The sequence below is a fragment of the Falco naumanni genome, chromosome 14 (assembly GCF_017639655.2).
Source record: "Falco naumanni isolate bFalNau1 chromosome 14, bFalNau1.pat, whole genome shotgun sequence".
Classification (NCBI taxonomy): Eukaryota; Metazoa; Chordata; class Aves; order Falconiformes; family Falconidae; genus Falco; species Falco naumanni.
In genome coordinates, this window is record NC_054067.1 from 9,607,319 (window position 1) to 9,629,401 (window position 22,083).

Here is a 22,083-nt window from a genome sequence, read left to right on the forward strand (position 1 = left end):
GATTATTTAAGACTGGCTATGGAGATTTGTTTCTAATTGCCTACAGTTCATCCACACACTTTTGTACGGAGCACTGTTTTAAGTTACCTACTTAGTGCAGCACGAATGTTCTAATACAGATTTTCCTTTAATTCTAACACTAGCAATTAGGAATTGCCTGCTGGTTGCAGGGAGTGCAGAGGTCAGCACAGCAAGCCCATGTTTAGAGCTGTGCAGTGCTGAATGCTCATACACAGCTATTCCCTTCGAAAATTCATAGAATCACAGAATTGTTTTGGTTGGAAAAGACCTTTAAGATCACCAAGTCCAACCATTAACCCAGCACTGCCAAGTCCACCACTAAACCGTGTCCCTAAGTGCCACATCTACATGTCTTTAAATCCCTCCAGGGATGGTGACTCAACCATTTCCCCAGGCAGCCTGTCCCAGTGCTGGCCACACTGTTCCTGACACCAGCCAGGCTGCTGCTGGCCCCCGTGGCCACCCGGGCACAGGGCTGGCTCCTGCCCAGCCGGCCCAGCCAGCCCCCCCAGCCCCTTTCCCGCCGGGCACCTTCCCAGCCCCCTGCCCCAGCCTGCAGCGCTGCCTGGGGCTGTTGTGCCCCACGGGCAGGGCCCGGCACGGAGCCGGGTTGAACCTCACACAACCGGCCTGGGCCCCTCGCCCGGCCTGCCCAGACCCCCTGCAGGGCCTCCTGCCCCCCAGCAGGGCAGCACTGCCCCAGCCTGGTGCCCTCCGCAGACCGGCTGGGGGTGCGCTCAGTGCCCTCATCCAGGTCATCGATAAAGATATCAAACAGGGCCGGCCCCAGCGCTGAGCCCTGGGGACACCCCGTGTGCCCCCGCCAGCGGGATGTCACCCCATCCCCCACCACGCTCTGCCCGGCCGCCCAGCCAGCTCTTAGCCCAGCGCAGAGCACACCCGCCCCGGCCACGGGCAGCCGGTGTCTCCAGGAGATGCTGTGGGAGACGGTGCCAAAGGCTTCGCCAAGGCCCAGGCAGACACCAGCCACAGCCTTTCCCTCAGCCACTGGGCAGGGCACCTTGTCACACAAGGGGATGTGGTTCGTCAGGCAGGACCTGCCTTCCATAACCCCGCGCTGGCTGGGCCTGATCCCCCGTTGTCCTGCACGTGCCGTGTGACGGCACTCAGGATGATCTGCTCCAGAACCTTCCCCAGCACCGAGGTCACGCTGACAGGCCTGTAGTTCCCCGGATCCTCCTCCCCGCCCTTCTGGTAGGTGGGTGCCACATTTGCTGACTTCCAGTCAGCTGGGACCTTCCCCGTTGGCCAGGGCTGCTGGTTGATGGAGAGTGGCTGGGTGAGCACTTCCACCAGCTCCCCCAGTACCCCGCGGTGGATCCCACCTGCCCTGTAGACTTGGTTTAGCAGGTTGCTGACCATTTCCCCTTGGATTATGGGGGCTCCATTCTGCTCCCCATCCCTTTCTTCCAGCCCAGGGGGCTGCGCACCTGGGGAACAACGGATCTTGCTGTTAAAGCCTGAGGCAAAGAAAGCATTAAGTGCCCCAGGCTTTTCCTCAGCCTTTGTCACTACGTTTCCCTCCACATCCAATAAAGGATGGAGATTCTCCTTAGCCCTCCTTTCACTGCCAATGTGTTTATAGAAATGTTTATTACTGTCTTGGAGCAGTAGCCACATTCAGTTCTAGTTGGGCTTTGTCCCTTCTAGTTTTCTCTCTGCATAATCTCACTACATCCCTGTAGTCCTCCAGAGCTGCTGCCCCTTCTTCTAAAGGTGGCAAACTCTCCTTTTCCCCCTGAGTTCCAGCCAAAGCTCTGCTCAGCCAGGCCGGTCTTCTCCCCGCCGGCCCGTCATTCGGCACACAGGGATAACCTGCCCCTGCTCCTTTCAGATTTCCTTCTTGAGGAATGTCCAGCCTCCCTGGAGCCCTTGGCCCTTGAGGGCTGCCTCCCAAGGGACTCTGTCGACCAGGCTCCTGACCAGGCCAAAGTCCGCCCTCTGGAAGCCCGAGGCAGCCGTTCTGCTGACCCCCTCCTTACTGCCCCAGGAATGGAAAACGATCACTTTGTGACCACTGTGCCCAAGGCGGCCTCTGACCACCACATCCCCCTCCAGCCCTTCCCAGTCTGTAAGCAGCCGGCGCCGCGGGGCATCCCCCCGGCTGGCTCCCTGCCCCGCTGTGCCAGGAAGGTCAGTGCCACACACTGCAGGAACCTCCTGGGCTGCTTCGCCCCCGCTGCGCGGTGTGTCCAGCAGGCACCCGGTAGGGTGAAGTCCCCAACGAGAACATGGGCTAGCAATTGTGAGACTTCTCCCAGCTGCTTGTAGAGTGTTTTGTCTGCCTGTTCATCCTGGTTAGGTGGCCTATAACAGATTCCCACCATGATATCTGCCTTGTGGGCCTTCCCCTGATTCTTACCAATAAACGCTCAACCCTATCATCACCAGCATTAAGTTCTAGACAATCAAAACACTCCCCAGTATGCAGGGCTACCCACCACCTCTCCTTACCTACCTATCTTTTCTGAAGAGTTTATAGTCATGCACTGTAGCATTCCAGTTGTGCGAGTCATCCCGTCATGTTTCTATGATGAATTTGTTTCAATGAACAAGATTAAGGGTTCCAAAAATCCCTCTCTTGCTCCCATTTGGAACCACTTACCTAAACAAATGCATTCGACTTGCTGTGGAATACATTTGAAACACAGGGCCGAGACGCTCCAGGCACTCTCCGCATGAAGCAAAGACACCAAAACTCTGCAGACAGGGATGTTGCAATCCCTCTCTTAACAGGCAGCCACTGGTGCCTCATGCTGTGCAAAAGCATCAAGCTCACTCTGACTCACTATGGGCTTGATTCAAACCCCAGGATAGAAAGGCTCCTCCTCTTGGCTTTAGAAGCAACTGTCAATGGTCCTGAGCATGCAGGCTGGGCGCAGAGCTGCTGTGCTGATACCTCGCAGGTGCTGTGGGACAGGTTGCCACAGTGGCACAGCCTTGGCTGGAAGGCATTTACGGCAACAGCTTTTGCTGCAGATTTTCCAGCAGTGCTCTGCTGTTACCTGTGCTCAACAACAGGCTCCTGTGATACATTCCTTTCCCAGAACTCGAACCACGTTAATTCAGCAGCTAGTAGCATTTTACACTGCTTATGTGTTATAGTTTAAGCATATCCTACAGCACAAGCTCTTTAAGTCTCGAAACATCCTGGTTACTTGACATGCCACAGCATCACAGAAGAGCTGAACTATACTAGATTAGGTCTGGGAGCAGTTAAAAATCATAAGTATCTGAGGAGACCAGGAGTATTTTGTTAGAGCCACTTAGAACAAGCTGACGCACTTCTGCCAAATAAAGCACATTGTTCATTGGATTTACCCTGTTGTGCACAGCCATTATTACTGTGGTGAGTCTATTAAATCTCTCTATTTTGTGCTTTCTGTCACTAGAGGTGGGAAACATTTCTGTAATGAAACCAGGGAAAATTTGTTTCATTGCCAGCCTGGAACTCAGGCCAACTTTGTAGAGGTTCACAAGCCTTTCAAACAAAAGTGGGCAGAAATTCCAGTAAGCCAAGCTGAGAATTTTGAATGTTTTGAGATCCTGAGCAGACTGCACTTCACGGCAATGGATAAGTTTTACTTTGTTAAAAAATAAATAAATTAAGAATACCCTGCTGTCTCCCCTTTCTGAACCAGGCTGCTGATCTGTCTCCAGTGGTGCCATACCCTGATGGTGTTTGGTCTCTGCTCTGTGGTGTGCAACTTCTCTTCCCATCTGGTGTAAATTTGCAGGGGAATAAGAGGAAACTGCAGAGTGAGTAGCCCTGGGGAAGTCAGAGCACACGCTGCCAGTGGCAGCACCAGGCCCACAACAATCTTTAGGGCCACCAGGAGACAGGCGAGATATCAGCATCATGGAACAACTCTGAGCCAGCTGGAGAGCTTTTCTTCTGAGACTCCAGAGAGAGGGAATGGAAGACCTGAGTTTGGACTGTGGTCCTTGTGTGCTGGGTCACAGGTGTCACAGTAACACCCGTTAAAACAAGGCCATATCCAGTTTACTTCCTTATCTCCAAAGTTAGTGGGAAGAGGGAAGAGACTGATCAGCTGGGTATTATGTTAGAAGTGATGCTGACCTCAGTGCTGGGTTTTTGCTGCCCACCTTGTGGCCAGACAAGACTCTTCCCCAGTCAAAACCCACTGATTCTAAATCCTGGGCACCTAAACAGCTCCTTTAAATAGCAACAGAGATGTCATCACCTGCAGAGCACACACTTCATAGAGGTCTATTATAGGACAGGAATACAAGGATAACTTCTGGTCCACAAAATTTTTAGCTATAAGCCACTTCTTAAGGAATAAAAGAGATGTAATGCTCCAGTGGTCTATTTCGGCACTAAAACTTTATGTAAAACTTACTGTATTTTTATTGTAATACAAGGTTTCATTGACATTTAAATGCCTTGAAAAACTGGCACATATTGAATAATTTAATTTAGTAGTTGCTTTTCCAATGTTAAAATTATCTTTTCAGGTTTTTTTAAAGTGATTTTGTATTTCACCACTTTGTGTTATAATCTATACTTAAATATCTATATACACATACATATTCAAAATAATTTTGTGTATTTGGAGTGTGTGTATAGATATGTACACCCCAAAATATTTTTAGTTATCTAAGACAATATTTTCCTTTAAGCAAAATACTGGAATTTTTGGTTTTGCACTGATTCAGAACAAAGTCTGTTTGAAAACTTCAGTTCTTTGTGTGCTAAACTTTAACCCCTTCTACTGCTTTATTATTTTGTCTCCTTAGAGTGTCTAGTAGTCCTTTCTTCTTATCAACCACCAGAAAGACCATTAACAGCAAGCATTTTCACCTAGACTTCAGCCTACTCTAATAAAGAAGGAAAGAAAGGTGAAGTCCTTCCCCTTTGTTTTACCTGTACCTGTATGCGTGGCCAGGAGAAAGGAGCAGGAGGAATGTGTGTCAGGTGGCAACAGACATTGCAAGATAAAGGCAAGGTTGCAGCAGCAATGCACCTTCATTAAACAGCATATCATAACTGCATTACCCTGACTTCATATCTGAGGCAAGGGTGTTTTAACGTTAGTATAAAGCCACTGATAATTGGTTGACTAAGTGCCTTCACATTTTCACCACTATTAGGCCTTCAGTTTTATTAAACAGCACTTACCATATATCAATGAAATATTCATTGGTCTTTCATTACTGAACGAATCATTGAAAAATCATTGCAATGAAGGTTAACTTTACTTTGGCTTCCTGAAATGACATGGTACTTGCTAGCTAATTAACAGATATTTTTATGGCCTTCATTTGGCTTGAGAAGCAAACTGTCGAAGAATTCAGCACAGACCCACCACAGCTGGTTTTAGACTTAAGGGGGCTTTGCACAAAGATGGAGGTGTGCTGCAGCTCTTCCTTCCCACCCACACGGGCACCTGATTTAGCCAAGGGGGAACCCCTCACCCCACAAGCCCAAGGCAGCTGTAAGATCGATTCTGTAGTGCAGAAGAACATTTTCTACCTGCTACGTATTTGAAACACACCTGTAGCACCCAAACTACTGAGTCATGGCCTGTCCTTTGCCTTTAGAGGCACCAAATCATCCCCCCCCCTCTTGGAACCATTCGTTCCCAGACAGAAGTACTCAGCGGAAAATACTCACTTTCCATTGCCGCCCCAAGGTGAGGGGGCCTGTGAGGCTTTTGAAGAGTTCTGTAAGTACAAAACCAAAACGTAAATAAAGGTGATTCAAATACATCAATACTGATGACACAAGGCTCAAAACTCCCGTTTTTTGTAGCAAAAGCTACAGTGCACATAGCAGGACAGCTCTGCACATCAGTCCCATAATTAAACGGCTGGTGGATGATTGGTAGGTTCCAACCAGCAGCTTGAAAGTCACTTGATGAAAGAGGGAATACAGTAAAGTTCAAGTAAAAGCAGATGTAGTTCACAAAAAAGTGGTTTAATTACCACCAAAACAAAATTCTTCAGAGTGCAAATGACTTCTTATCTTTAGGAGGACCTTCAATCTTCCAATAAGAAAGAAAAATAATTTGAGTTAATGTCTTAATGAAATCAGTCCCTCCAAGTTGCTAGGGAAGGTGGCTTGGGATTCAGATAGTAGCAGAAATAAAACTTCTAGTAACGATCTGCTTGAATACCCTTATTTTTATGTATTTTATTTGCACAAATTGCTTTTCCTTACCTGCTTACTCATTCTGCCTTTCACGTCTGTGTAGCACCTTGTACAACCCTGTACAAAAAGATTGCCCAGCAACAATAAACCCCAGATTTTTCCAGTCACTCTGACTGGCTGGTACCTTTCTTAGTTCCTACAAAAGGTGGTAGTATCAGGGCTGAAGCTATCTATGTATGCTTTCTGATGACAACCACTTGGAGCTCCCTTGCAAAGAAGTCAGCATGCACTGTGAAAATTCAATCAAATTTTACAACTCCTCTGCAAAGAATTACTGTCATTATTGCGAGAATCATCTGGTTACTGTAAATCACTATTTTGCCTGTGAGGCACAGAGATTCAGTGGAGCACAGAGCAGCCCAGGGCATGGCCCAAGGTCACGCAGCTGACTCTGGGCGCAAAATCCTACCCTTGACTTCTAAAACACAGCTAAACCTGCCGACAGCATTGGCCAAAGCAGAAAACACTGCCCAAACCATGATACTGGCCTTGCCTGTATGTTCCTATACAGCATCCCACTGTGTTTCATTAAAGATGTGAGCATAAAATGGAGTGTTCTGCAATACAAAGCATATGTAGTATATATATTTGCCACCCACTCATATGTAAGAAGGAGGGAGATCCTAAACTCCCCTGGAAAGTCTTCAGGGATGAAGAAGCAGCTTTGATGTTAGTTTCTACTATCTGGGGATCGTTCCTGACAGTATCTGGAGACAAATAGTAGGTCTGCAAGATTAAGACTAGATCTTGATTTGGAGGTGTTATTTGACAATGAAGGTATTTGAAATGTTTTTGCCAATTACTATTGACAACATATTTTCAAAAATATAGAAATCTTGTTCAAACTTCTAGGTGAAATGCATCAAAGGATGCTACTTTTTCTAATCTTAGAAGTTTCATTTCACTTAAAAAATATCATTTTAGTTGTATTTTACATCAAGTGGTCTCTAAATTTCAAAACTACTTCATGATTAAATGGTTATTTTCTGTTTTGAATTGTCAAACCCATCAATTTGAAATTTTTAACTGGATATTAATCAGAACCAGTTCTGTCCACAAATGGTTTCAATTTGGACAAAATGGCATTTGTGAGGAAAAATATGAAAGACAATTCTGCCAACAAATTCCTTTCCAGCTCTGCTGTAAACAGGGTTGCTTTTCAGTTAGAATTGGGCAAAATTTTGAGTAACAACTCTTTTCAAACAGTTAATCTACTTCATTTGTATTACAAATTCTTGCTAGTGAACACAGTGAACATTGTGCAGCAATACAAAGCTAATACATAGTTAACAGCTCTTTTTCTCTTCTCCTCCTATGCCTTTACTACAAAAAGATCCTGAACATATAATCTGTACACACTCAAACACTACTTCTAGCAAATGAGTTACAGTGCCCACAGCACACACACAGTAACATTAGCTGAAATACTCAGCTCCAACTGGATGCCTAAACCCAGCATTCATGATTTGTCTGTTTTATTACATTTTTTTCTTATAATTATTTTTCTCATATTTTCATTTACATTAAAAAACATTTTCTCCTGCGGATGCAGTAAAATGCTGGGAGTAGAAACATGTTCTCCATTGTACCTATTTGCACAGCTAGAGAAAGTAAAGTGTCTTTAAGGGAAGTGAGAACCCCCAACCCTTTTCTTTTCTTTTTTTTTTTTTTTTTTTTTTTTTTTTTTTAAGAAATCATTACTTTCTGCAGAAAAAAGTTTACCAAATTTTTTGTCTAATAACCTTTTTTTTTTTAAGACACTATATACATTCATCCTGGATAAAATCTGAAGTGGTTGGGATACATTTCATGAAAATGCTGAGGCTATAAATGTGTCTAGTTCAAATTTAATTTGTTGCACAAATCCCTGACTGAAAACTCCGTGAGTACAACACAGGCACTGCCAATGACTTCAAGCGAGCCTCAATTTGAGCAGATCAGGAGTAACATTACTGAAGTTACAGAGATACACACAGAGGACACCAGCAGTCAGGACTAAGAGGTGGCTGCTAGTGTGATAGTACTGGCGTTTTACAGCAGTAGGACCATTTTATCACCATTCACATGAAAATATTAAAACTGCAGTGTTAAAAGTTTTACTGGTTTGCAGTACTAATATGTCAAAGCCTGGAACAAATTCACAGGGGCTGAAAAAAGCAACAAAAGAAGATTGATGGGCCAACAAACCAGTATAATTACATAATTATAGAATAGTATGTAGTAATAATGTACATGAATTAATGTATGTTTCAAACAGCATTAACCAGTAAAATATAAATATCAAAACCTTGGCAGAGCTGAAGAAAGAGTCTGTTTCTTAATTTAGAAACGGTGTGGACTTGTCATTCTTACACTGAGTAAACAGCATTTGACAAGGTAAAGGAACACATCACACAATCATGAAAATCAGCTGACCTCCACTCAATTTAAGCTAAAGGCAAACCTTCAAGATGCAGATAAGGCAACCTGAAGTTCCATAGAAATAAAAGGAGTAATCTCTGAGTCTGCAATAAGCTTCAGCAAATCTCACAGAATTTAAAATCTAAATTTATCTAACTAAAGCCTAATAATTGCTTTATTATGGTTCATTGGGGGTCAGTTCATAATCATTTGCACATTGAAATCTTGAAAGAATCAGTCTCCTTTATAGAAACTCGCATAAACGTGACATCGTGTTGAGAATAATCTTATGTTAGTAGAATTACTGAGTATGGTCTTTTGAATCAAGCCACTAATCCAAATATTCCCCAAATCACTCCTGTCCCCACTCCCTGGCAACCATCCTGCCTGCATTTCCCAGGGGAGAGGTTAAATGTGGGGCTTTTAAGTCATGCAGTTATATATCTGAGAGCTCTCAGTACTGGTATGAATTTCATTTCATATAAATAAATTAAAAAGAATAAAGATTACCTTAAAATATTCCATCAAAGATCTGGAGTACTTCATAGCATGGTCCTTCTTTAGTTTAAACATTCTCAAGTAGAGAAGTGATAAGCATCGGTAGCTGTGGTAATTAGGAAAGGATTATGTTAATTCCATTGCTTAATGAAACCTATAAACTGTAAAAAAAAAAAAAAAAAGCTGACCTATATTTTGCAATTTCTGTTCTAAGGTTAGATTTTGAAACATAAGCAAATGGAGAAAGGAAAAAAAAGTGGTCAAAAGCATTAAAATCCCATCTTGATAAGAGTATAAATTAGCAGAATAAATGTTTAGTCAGCTGCTGAAGAAATCCATTAGTTATCCTTTAATAGTTTAATGGAAAACAAGAATAATGATCTTCTGTAAGCTGCTTAAGTAATTCAGTACTTTTAAAGTCCTCCTTAAGATTTTAGCTGCTTCTCTCATCATCGCAATGGGACTTACCATAAAACTGCTAATTTCTTGTCCCCTTCCGTGGCAGAAGAGCCTGTGAAATTCTTGAGTCTCATTGCATACCTTGTCAGAAAGGTGAGGAGAGAAGAAATTGGGAATTAAGATGTTTCCCAGAATACTAGTGACACTGAAAAATAACAGCCACACAGGGATAATCTTCTCTGACTGCAATAGCTAAGGGTCACACTGTCCTGTAATGATGAGATCAATGTAATATTCAACAGAAAGCACCACTTAAAATCTGGAGGGTTAAAGTAAATCATCAACTCATTTTCTGGGCCAAAATGGTAAACTATTCTTGGGCATATAAATGATATCATAACCAGCCATCCAGGCTGAGTCCACAAACATGTGATGAGTGTTGGACAGAGGCATAAGATCTTGGTCGTATATGTACTGAAGAGTAGAGTAATATATAATAAGGTTTTATATATATAATACTTTGGGCTTGAATAATATCTTCAAAATCCTTCTTACAAATGCTTCTTCAAAGCTTTTAATATATTTTATATAGAAAATGGTTTTAAATACAGAAAAGGTCATGCTCAAAGCTTTTTAAATTCTTAGGTCCATTAATTTATGAGTGTTGTGTACTTGGTCTTCCCTTTCTATTTAATTGCTTCTGTCCAGCATCTGGATGATCAAAGACTGAGTAGTCCTACCTTCTCTCTCTTCCCCTCCCCCCCCCTCCGCCTCCTTAACTGAGCCCACTCCATTCCATGCATTTAGTCTCTTGAAAATCAATTCATCGCATAAAATCATTGTTCTGAGCCCTAATGCAATTTCACAGGTACTTGTGTTAGAATAAGTAATAGGGTTCAGCGTTGCGTAAGAAAGTTTTAAGGTACCCAGGCAGTCTGGATGAGTTCTCATTTACAAGGAGGTAATGGAGTGCAGGCAGGCAGTGCTGCTCTCGCTCTGCCTTCCTCCCACCACCTCCAGCATCAGCCCCCAGCCTGCAGCTGTAGCACACACCACCTGATGTGCTTCCTCCAAGTCCTATCTCACCTGCTCTTTGGTATTGTTCCAGACTGATCAAACACAAAGATAGATGTCTTTTTTTTGGGATTTTCAGTGTTACATTAGGGAGCTTAGCATTACCATTAACTTAAAATCCTTTTGCCAGTCAGATGTCTGATATTCCCAATCTCTTTGGTGCTCCACTTGCTTTCACAAATAGGTGTCTGATGCAGATACTCAGGGCAGACACAGCTAATGCAAAAGGGGAAAATGGTGCCTCTGATGAACGGAGGAGTAAAAGTGAGAAAAATCTTCTATTTCTTATCTCACAGTAAAAATATATGTTAACATTAGGAGCCACATTGAGAAAGGGTGCGTGCAGAGCCACTTACTTGGTTTGGGCATTCAGCACCCACTGTAGGCCACAAAAAGTGTGTATTTGTCCATGGAGTTTACTGAACTTGTACCAGACTGCTGATCATCTGGGAAATCACCTTTTTCCGTGTCTGACCACTGACAGAAATCAAATGGGCAAACCAGTCTTTCCCTGGCTGCCTAAAAGATGCTGCATACAAGAGCTGATAAGTTAAGCTCTACCTTTGATGGTAGGTGATAGAATTCATCTCATCTGACTTTAGCTATTTAGAAATTGGAGATCTACTATAACAAATTCCTCCAGATTCATCCATAGCCAAAATCAGTTCAGGTGCTGCTTCCATGCCAAGGTCTATCACATAGCCTGCAGCAGTCCTGTGCTGATACAGGAGCTTCTGGGAGGAGCAAGGCAGAGGGGGCTTCGTATGCTGCTCAGGTGCCTCTGATCACCCCTGTGCTGCAGGATGGAGGGGAGCTGCAGGTATCACCCATCTGTGAGCTGCTCCTAGAGCTGCCGTTCTCTGAGTTGTGGTGCACATGTTGTGGCTTTTGAATGAACAAGATTTTTTTGGTCTGTCCGCCTCTGAACAGACAGACTGCTGGACTGAGGAACACCATTTTCAACTGTGCTGTGTGGTTTTCTTAAAAAATAAAAATAAAGGAGGGCTCCTGCAAAGAAGCATTCATTTCTTTAAAGAATATTTCTTTAAATACATTTTCTCCTGCCATAGAACTGTAGTTGTTTAGTTCAGGACACAAAGTACTGAACTGTCTGTCCACTGCCAGAGTGCAGGAAGAGTTTCAGAAGAGTGGAGCACCTCCTTTTCTTAAGTCCTTTGCTCTCCAAGGGTTTGACTTGGATCATAAGTGTTGAGTGAACATAACTTTTTGTTGAGTAATCTCTTTAGATTTTCCTCTTCTCTTTATGAAGCATAGAATGTAAAACCACGTTTTTAAATATTGAACAGGCATATTAAGAGCTTCTTAAGATTTGATTCATTTTGTTATGCAAATACCTTCTTACTCTAAATGTACAACATGCATTATTTTTGGCAGTCCCTAATAGCTCATCTGGCATGTTAAAATCCTGCATGTTAAAAAAACCACCTTTGTCATATTAAACCCCAAACATTTAGGGCCTGATTTGTCTCCTTTTCTTTCTCTTGTGTAAATTGTCAATAATTACACTGACATTAATGGTGGTATTCCGAGCATACACTGGGGAAAGCAAAGGTGCATCACAGTGAAGAGGGAAAATCCTGTTGTCCTACTCACAGGTAAATTTAATCCTGCTTGACTTCACTTTGATAATTTGCACAAGGAAAGCAAACAATCCCTTAGTTACTCAGGAGACTATTATTTCTACAGAGCCAACACTATGAAACAGCTATAGGGAACAGTAGCAGATTTTAAAATAATAATTCAGACATTTTATTACTAAGTAAAGGTGCTCTCATCCACATTCTAGCCTATGAGTCTACAAAACTGTATTAAAACTAATTCAGCTGGTTCACATTCCTTTAACATTAAAAAATATACTTTTTAAATGCAATACATGTGGAAAGCTTCCTCTCTGGTTATCATCTTATGTGCCAAGTTTCAGCTTCTTTTTTTTTTTTTTTTTTTTTTTTTTTTTTTTTTTAACAGCCAAGTTATAAACCTCTAAAAACAGGTTTGTAATAGAAATCCTGATAGACTCACTTTAATGTTTTGAATTATAAAACTACACCTTTTAAGAGACAAGTGTCATTGCCAAACAGTGAAATTACTATACTTTACTTCCACCCACTACATTTCAATTTTAATTTTATGAATATTGCAAATTATAACACTCACATTATAACCTCTAAAGGGGATAATTTATAAAAGCAGTGTCCATCAATTATAAATTTTCCATGACATTAATAAAATGGCAAGAACTAATTATGATGACTTCTGAGATGAAGATGCCTTGGACAAATCATTAATACGTCGAAATGGTATTTTTTAAAACATAGCAGGTTCTAATTATGACTGAAATGAGATGATGAAAATGATCACAGAAAGGACATTAACCTGATGAGTTCCACAGTCTCTGAGTACATGGTGTATGGAGATTTAGCTTCTAATGGATCTCGCTCCATAGCGTTCCCGCACTCGATGAAGGAGAGGGCAGCATCAGCATAATTCACTGCTTTGCCGAACTTCTCCAGCTGAAATGGGAATGACACCATCAAGAAAATCCTTCAGCTTTAATTTCTAGGTAGACAGATCATTATACAAAGCAACACTAGCATTAGGATAAAAGCAAAGTGAGGCTGGTAGTTAAGAATGAATTCATACATTAATTCAGGTAGGGTCTATGTTTTTACCAAATATTTTCAGGTAGTATATGGCCATACGCTCACGGAGGTAGGTCAATGTATGTCCATTGACAGGTATGGATTTAAACAGGCAATGAGGTACACAAAGTATGCTTGAACAAATCCATATTAGGCCGTGATATATGAACTAAGTTTGGATGTCACTATGCAAGGGTTAAGTAACAAGTCCATGCCATTTTTCAGACGTCACACTGTGTTAACTGTTGATCAAAAAAACTCCTCATCACTTATGGTGATGACTGAAAGAGCAGGGAAAAAAAAAAAGACAAAATATAGCACTGCTAAATATTTTATTTTACTAGGATTTTATTGCAAAAGGTTTTAGTCCTCATAATGGTTGTGATTAAACTGACTTAGACATACTGATTTCTTTTTTTATGTGTAATGAATATTATATATGACATTTTTATAGTAAGTATTTTATAATAGTATTTAACATTTTCAATTTTTGATGGCTGAATTCTACTAATGTGGCATTTGATATAGGAGATCCAATGTACTTTAAATAATTTAAAAATTTCTTAGTATGTCTCTATCAAAATATTTTTGATGCATCTGCATATGTTTTCCATTCACAAAATGGAAGCCTATCATAGCAACATATTAAGCAGAACATTTAGTATTGGTCCAAGGTAACAGTTTATTTGCCTTTGTGGCTACTTCTAAGTAAACTTATAACTAGTTCCCCCTGCGTACATTTAATTCCAAGTTCTGCTCTTGTGCACCGATTATGTACAAAGCCTTTGTATAATTGACAGGTATTACTTGAACGATCACAAAATGGGAAATACTCCTAAATGTTTTCTCTCTATTTCAATGGCTATTTCTCAGAATATTCTTAAGATTCCTTTACTTCAAGTCTTCCAAAGACAACTTTTCTTGTGGTATAAAACCCCCAAAGAATCTGGCTGCCAGCAGATTTAGTACAGACAGACAGTTTGAGCCAGAAATGGGATCCAGTCCTGCCCTTTGTGCCACGCTGACTCTAGTGGAGTAGGTGGAATAACTCCAGCTCATCACAGCTCAGCTGAGAACAGAACAAGGTGCCCAACTTCTCTTCAATATGGTACAGTCAGCTGCCACTGCAGCAGCCCATCCAAGTTAGCTGATTCCTTACTGCTATCCCAGACAAAAATAGGTTTTCATGGGGTTGCTCCCATAAGATGCAAAATGCCCTGCCCTTCACCAGAAATCTATTTTCCATACAAGCTCAGGAACTGCATTGCCACAAATCTCATTAACATTTGCTGACACATTTTGAGGTCACATGCATTATCTTTCTAGCCACTGCAACACATCTTTCAGTGCTGCGTGTGCTTTGTCATGTCAGCACCAAGTAACCAGAAGCAATTGTTTCCATAGGACAACTAACACTACGGGATTGCACAGCAAATGTGTTACACGGAGATAATTTGTGTGCAGCTGTATTGGGTGGAAAAAAACAAAACAAACAAACAAAGAAAAAAAGTTGAGACCTAAATAGTGGAAAGAAAAAGCAGACACTTTTTTCATGGGTATTTATGCCTGCCAACATCATACCGGGTGGCCTCACATTCCCATAAGAGCACTCAGGGTGTCAAACTGCATGTGACAGGCAATGCCTGCCTGTAGGCAGCAGCACGATGTGCTGTGCCTGCTCCTCTTAGTTCTGCTTGAAAAACACCCCTGATTCTGCAAGGCATAGTCAAAGGTAAGAGGATGGGAGGAGACAGGTCAACACTTTCTGAGTGAATCAGGCTGTGGAGGGAAGTGGATTGACATAGCATGTTGAGATCATCAGGAGCCTGAGCCTGTAAATATTTGCTAGCATAGAGCAGGCATCCCTGCGCCAGAACCATGTGTATTTTCTTTAAAGGTCAATCAGCTGTGGGAGGTGTTGTCAGTCTGCTTCTGCCAGCCTTTCCCACGTGCAGATGTCAGGGCTCTGGCTGAACACACTCTGCTGAGTCGGGCTGCAGGAATCAGGGCAGGACACCTCCTGCCAGGGGCAGGTTGGGAGGGACGACTGCTAAATTACTGACAGTCACCGTGGGTTGCCAAAACACTGAACCCACCTCCCACAGTAAACACACTTGGTAAGGCTGTGCCCCAAGTCAAAAGGGAGGCCAGGGAGCTGAAGCAGTCAGCTTGACATGTCAAGTCTCCTTGAGCTCACCAACAGCAGAGGGAGAGCTTTTTTTATTTTTACATTTGGATGGTTGGTTTGTTTTTTAAAAACATAACATGTGATTGCTTTGGAGGTTTTTTTGGACACACACCTATTTCCAGGCACAAAAATCTCTAATGTGGAATGATATGATATGCATGCAAAAAACCCACAATCAGGACAGTGAGAGGTGAATAATCACCCAGTTCTTTTTCACTCGTGATTTTGAGGGGCAAAGGGAATGGCCACGTTCCATTTTAGACATCCTAGTTTAAATAAATAGAGGAGTCAAGCTCCACTGAGCCTGCCTAAAAGAGCTGCTGCTCTGCACTCCATGTAGCATACAGGAGCAATGACCCTACCCACAAAACAAATGGCTATCAAAGGCACTTCAGTGCTAGCAATAGCTTGGATTGAACAAACTAACAGCATAATCTGTCAGATTAAGCAGTTTCATCAAAAGCAAAACGCTTTGCAAAATTAGGTCAATCTTGCTGGAATTTCATCTGGGATAAAATGAGAGAAAAAGCTTTCCCAACATTGAACTACCTCATTGAAAATTTTTTTGGGAAGAAGTGTGTTGAGCCTTTATTTACTAGCTCAAAAGCATGCAAAAAAATGAATATACGATTTAAAAATCAATTGTTGCAAATTTTAAATATTTGGATCAGAAATCTCAAACACTTCTACCACATGATAATGGGGTGGAGGGTGACTTGCCTTTCTTAACTTTCTGTTATGGAATATTTAAACACTTTTGATTTAGGCTCAAAGTGAGTAGGAAAACAGATTTCAAATACACATCACCTTTCATGAATTTATTTTACATCCTTCACAAACAGCATGACTGTTGCTCCTGCTCAGAAAAGATACCGACTACTGTAAGCAGCTTCTTTTTTGCGGAAAGAATTGTTAATGGTGCTGAGGGTTTGAATTGTTGTGGACAGTGTGTTTATGGAGTACAATCTGAAGCATGCTTTAGTCAACGAAGAGTTCCTCTTGGTTTCTGAGGCTTTAGATGACATTCAGAATGTACATTTTTGTAACACCCAGCTCCGTAGTGGAAAGAGAAAAAAACCACCTGTGATAACCTACCAATGCATCTGCTTTATGCTTTAACTTCTTAGCCTCTTGCATGTAATAATCCGCATTGTGAAGCCTAAGGAGACAAAATCAATTTTTTCAAGTTGGACAAACATTGTTTGAGAAAATTGCTGTTTCCAAGAAAAATTTTGACATATATGCCCACTTATCTCTTTAAACCTTAACCTGGTATTAAGCTGCTGTGTGCAAAGATATGATGGGTGATCAGAATGTAAAATAATTAGCTGTAGAAACTGGCCACCCAAAGGACCCATTAACATGTGCTGAACAGAGGAAAAGGAAAAATAATTTAAACTAATATTTAAAAATAAAATATTTTAAATTAAGTATCAGAAATTTCCATTAGAGGAGCCAAAATAAAAAAAATGAAGAAGAATTACCATGAACCAACATTCATGATCTGAAAACATTTATCAACAGAGTCTTCATTAATCAGTGACAACAGTTCATTTGTAATGATTAAAACTGTGCTTGCCTTTGTGCAGCGCTATCCACACAGGTGCCCAATGCTAGTGTTATAATCAAAGATAGTCTTTTTCACTGGGAGCTCTGCTGGCACGAAAATCCCATGCATAACATGCAGCCAGCACAGAGATCCAATAATACTCACACATCATCAAATGTTATTTTAGGTCTTCTGGGCTCAGAATTCCCATTGGAAAGTGTTGGCATTGCAGACCAGATGTCTGTTTCTAGATGGCTGGTGTCAAGAAGAGTGTTGGCCGTTGGTGTGTTGTGCGATTCTTCCTCCTAGAAATAAAGGACTATTAACCCTTCGTAGTTCAATCAAACACCTTCTAACAATATTAGTGCTCACACACACCCCTCCAAAGAAACCCCAAACAAACAAAGGGCCAAGGCACAGAGTAGTACTCACATATACCCAACAACATCCAAGTTACCTCACAAAACCATGCTTCCATCCTTTATAACATAAGCCTATTATATTAATTAGACAATATGATTCTACCTCTGACCCTTCACTTGAACTCATTAACCTATACTCTTAGGTGAAGTCAGCCTGGATACCACAATGTTACTGCCTGCAGACACTGGTTAAAGCAAATGTGGGGAAATCTAATGCAGAAGGGCTGGATGTATATCCACCTTCAAGGTATATCACACTAAAGTAACCTTTTTTTCTATATTATTAATAGTTAACTGTAAGGTGTCTGAAAAGTCTGCTTGGATTTTGAGCAAGGAATGGTTTCCTCACCCTACACAGGACAGAGAAAAGGATGGAAAGCAGAAGTAAGGAGTTTTGACTTTCCATTGATTAAAACCAGAAGCATAACAGAAGGTTTTAAATCAGGCAACTGCAACTTGCAACCTAGGTCCACAAACTGATAAACTAAATTACAGACGAACCAATGAACTAGGGGAAAAATTCTAACATATTTCAGAAGACAAATATTTCATGTATTAGGATAATAAAAAACCAAAGGATAAATCTGACTAGAGATGCTGGGAGTGAGAGGAAGTGGCCCTGCTGTTTACATAGCATTGTTTATTTGCTGACATATGCAGTTCATTTTGGCATTGATTTCAGTTGAAGGCATGTGTATTACTCTCGCAGCTTGAAGTGACACAATGATATCAGAAAGCAACAGGGATGAATGAATAAGGTGAAGTGATTTGTCACCTACGATCCAATGCAACTTGTGAGTTTTACTATTACAGTGCATGGTAACAGCCTCTCACAAAGCAGCGAACTATGAAAATTGGGGCTATGCATGTCCTTTTTTGTGGCAGAACCTTCTTCTTGTCTTTTAATTTTGACAGTGATACTAAGATACAGTTTGATACTGTATATATATAGTTTGATAATGATATGTTTGAAACTCTAGAGGGAGGGCTATTTTCAAAAATGGACCAAAACCCTGAAGTTTCCCTGTTTAATCTAAAAGATGACAAGCTGATGTGAAATTTTACTATGCAGCTTCTAGTTTTGGCTCTTTTTCATGTATTTTCAGTCAAAAAAAATCTGAATTTGGTGAAAAGCAAGTAAGAAAGAATTGTCTCTGTGAAAACCTTTCATGGGGAGATGGCCCAAACAGAATGATTTTTTTTTTTTTGGCAGGAAAAAACCTCAAACCTATTTACATGGCTTCTAAAAGCTTACGTACATAATTCATGGATAGAGGTGTAAATAAACCTTACTGCTGGAAGCTGGGAGTCTGCAAACCCGTGAGAAGATATTTCCTTGTGAAGTGTGCTATGGACAGGTAGCTTTTTGTTAGGTTTTTGTTGTCTGTTTAGTTTGGGCCACAATATTCAGTATACCTACAGTGCTTAATTCTAGCTGAGAATTTGCAGTAATTATTCAGGTGATGAATACCAAAATTCTTGAAGTTTTATTTTCAAAATGTGTGGTGTTGTAGTTACAGAGTTAAGGGAGTAACTGCAGTTAGTTGGTGGCTGCAGGGGCTCTCCTCCAGGTGTTTCAGGGAGCGAAACTCAATGCCAGGTAGATGCCTAATGCTGATGTAAAAATGGAACCTGCAAGAATTACTTATGCCCAGCTCTGCAAAGATCCACTCCTTGCTGCTCCTGAGTGGGGCTACATACATAAGCATTTGAAAATAGATATTGGGGGAAAAAAATCAAACAGAACAAAGCTAAGTTAATTTTATTTTATCTCGTTCACTTCCAGCAACTGAAGTTGGTTACTTACACAGATTCCTTTGGGGTTAGAGGAGGATTTATTTTCATTCTTTCTGTGTTTAGAAACAGAGGAGGAAGAGCTGCTGGTCTGAGAGGTGTTTGTGATGTTGGTCTCTTGGCTGAAGGAGCTGTTGTCACTGCTGTGCCGCCGGTGCACAGGCTCATCCAAGAGGGGGGATAATGGAGGAGGGAACAGCTTCTCTTCTCTTTTCTTTGCCACCTTCTTGACTGAGCTACCGCTGCTCCTGGGACACAGATAAGAACCAGTTGCATTTTCAAGAACCTTGGTTAATCCTCCATGGCACAAAGCTCTAGATTTTATTTACTGAGAAGCCAGCTCTGCCCTCAAATAGGTCCTGCAGTCCCCATGTCCTAGGAGCTAAGTCAAAAGGGGACTGGCAGCGGATAAACAGAAGAGCCACCCTCTGCCTTTTCAATGGCTGCAGAAACCTCCTGCTTTGGAGGACGACTTCCAGTGCATTAGTACAAATTGCACCCAATTTAAATGCTAATTTGAGTCAGTCTTCATTTGAGAGGTCACAGAGGTTCTGACTCAGCAAAGTGCTGGAAAGTTTTATGCATGGGGTTAGTTCCTTTGACATCAAGTATGATTATTTATGTGTTTAACATTAAGCACCTTTTATAAAGGTGGATTAGGGCCCACATAAGCAACCTTTGCAAAAACACATACTAGCACGTGGCATGTGAACAACAACAACAAAAAATTATAATAACTACAAAATGATCACTATAACAAGATAATAATTATTTGACCTCTAGAATAAAACCATTGTTCAACACTATATTAAAATGATACGTTGTAGATGGCAAAAGCCCTTGAGCAAATATTGGTTGATGAATTGAACGTGATTCAGAAAATGAATGTGGTTTTGACATGAAAGCTCAAGTAATAGGATAATCTATTATCTGTTTTATGTACAGAAATTGTTAGCTGGCTAGAAATGGCAGCTGTGGTACACAGTAAAACCAAAAAAACCTGCTAGACCTTTCTCCTCTCAAATCCATCAAAAAGGAAAACCCAACACCCCACTGACTGTTTAACATGCTAATCTACTAATAGATTTTTATTTTAGGTACTGTCCTAGTTCAGTCAATGAAGATAACCTCAATTTTAATCTTTTGTTAGACACCTAATATTGCACTACACGATCATTTGCTTTTCATGATTATTGACTAAAATTTCAATAACAAATTAAGTCGACAAGAATTTATGTTTTGTTCCCAGTCACTCTCAGTCAGTGTCAGGAATTATAGATCTACTTTGCCATAAACAAGGGGAAGAAGAGAAGGTAACCCAAGTTTCCTTACTCCTCGTTTTGGAGCTTGCTCTCATTCTAGTCTGACCTCTTTTGCAGTTTCACCAACAGCATCAATATCTCCGCCTGCTTTGGTCATTTGAACCTTTGGTGATACAAAAATATTTTAGCCTGTCTGTGATATCACATAGTGAAATCAAACTCCCCATGTTTCAGGTTTTATACTCAACTCCTCTACTCAAAACTATTTTAATTCGACTGAAGCAGAGTTAAAAATACCTTATTTGAAACTCTCTGATATTAAAGATCTTCAGACTAAAGAAAAAAAAAAAAGAGCACAGAATTCATATTGCCTTACAGTAGGACAGATATGGATGCAGTCCTGCTCAAAAAACACATGGGCCTGAAGAAGATCAAAGGAAAGCAAACATGTAGGAAGAGACTGTCGATTCTTCAAGGAGACTGATTTTATGCACATGTGGTGCTGTAATATGTCCTCTAAAAACTTTGCATTCAAAGCCCACTCTGTTAGCTTTCTTACCCCAAAAGGGCATTTTGGAACCCAGACAAGTTACCATAGCTATAGCACAATAATCCTCTGAACTTTTTCCAGAGGAAAGTTTTCCAAAGGAGGGTAAGCAGTGCCCCAAGAAAGCATGCACATGTTACTGGATTATACAGAAGCAAATCAGACACAGTTAATGAAATACCCAGGAGCAGAATTCACACCCTCTGCCTCCCGAACAAATGTCCTACACAAGGAACCCTGAACATGCATATAAGTGCTCCTTCATGCCCCTGTGCACAGTTGTGTGCAGCTCTTCTTTATCCCTGGTACAGCTTTGCAAAGGGAAGAGCAACAGAGTCTGCCAAATCTGTCTCAAAAGCACCTGAAGAAAACCTGAATGAGAGCCACTGGCCAAGTCCTCTTTAGGATCTGACCCTGCATCACTACATGAGGCTCCTCAGCACATCTGTGGCTATTTGCAGGGCTAATGCAGGACTCTGTCACTTGTACAGTCTACCACTGCATGGGGGAATTTAAGGCACATATAAAGCAATCAAAGCAACATTTCACAGCTGCTACACGGAAGTGGAGGGATTAAGAAAGCAGTGCAAGAAAAAAATAAGAAGACTGGAAGGTACCATAGTTAAAACTTCAAACTTCAAAACTTAAAACTTCACTAGATCATCTTTGGGCGCAAATATAAGATGGGGCAAACTGAGATATAGCTGCAGCTACTCAGCTCTGGCACACAAGTCATTCTATGGGTGGGAAGACTTAACCCTAAAGGGAAATACATTTGAGGATACTTTTTTTTCTATGTAACTCAAATTAAAAAAAAACAACAACAAACAACCAAACAACAACCCAACAATATTTTATGGCTATAATTCTGTCTGGGTGTTTTCCTTTTTTTTTTTTTTTCTTCTCTCTCCCTCCCCTTTTTTTTCCTCTCCCTATTGCCCACTTAATCCTATGAGGTTTTGCAGAAATTAAGTTGACAATTTATTTAGCAATGTTCCCTCCCTCAGACTTACACCAAAGCATTTATGTTAACAATAACCTCCATGAAATAGGTTGTTACCAGCAGTTAACCA

At 41.2% G+C, this 22,083-nt stretch overlaps 1 protein-coding gene across 2 annotated transcripts in view; it reads right to left on the reverse strand.

Moving 5' to 3' along the window:
* Positions 1-22,083, reverse strand: part of AFF2 (AF4/FMR2 family member 2) — a 349,256-nt gene that overhangs the window by 13,871 nt on the left and 313,302 nt on the right. For both annotated transcript variants that reach the window (XM_040614279.1, XM_040614278.1), the window contains exons 13-19: positions 19,215-19,449; positions 17,151-17,290; positions 16,532-16,595; positions 12,983-13,119; positions 9,584-9,655; positions 9,128-9,221; positions 5,681-5,730 (exon numbers count right to left, since the gene is read on the reverse strand). In XM_040614279.1, the coding sequence (XP_040470213.1) occupies positions 5,681-5,730; positions 9,128-9,221; positions 9,584-9,655; positions 12,983-13,119; positions 16,532-16,595; positions 17,151-17,290; positions 19,215-19,449 (792 nt within the window). The remainder of the gene's footprint in view (positions 1-5,680; positions 5,731-9,127; positions 9,222-9,583; positions 9,656-12,982; positions 13,120-16,531; positions 16,596-17,150; positions 17,291-19,214; positions 19,450-22,083) is intronic.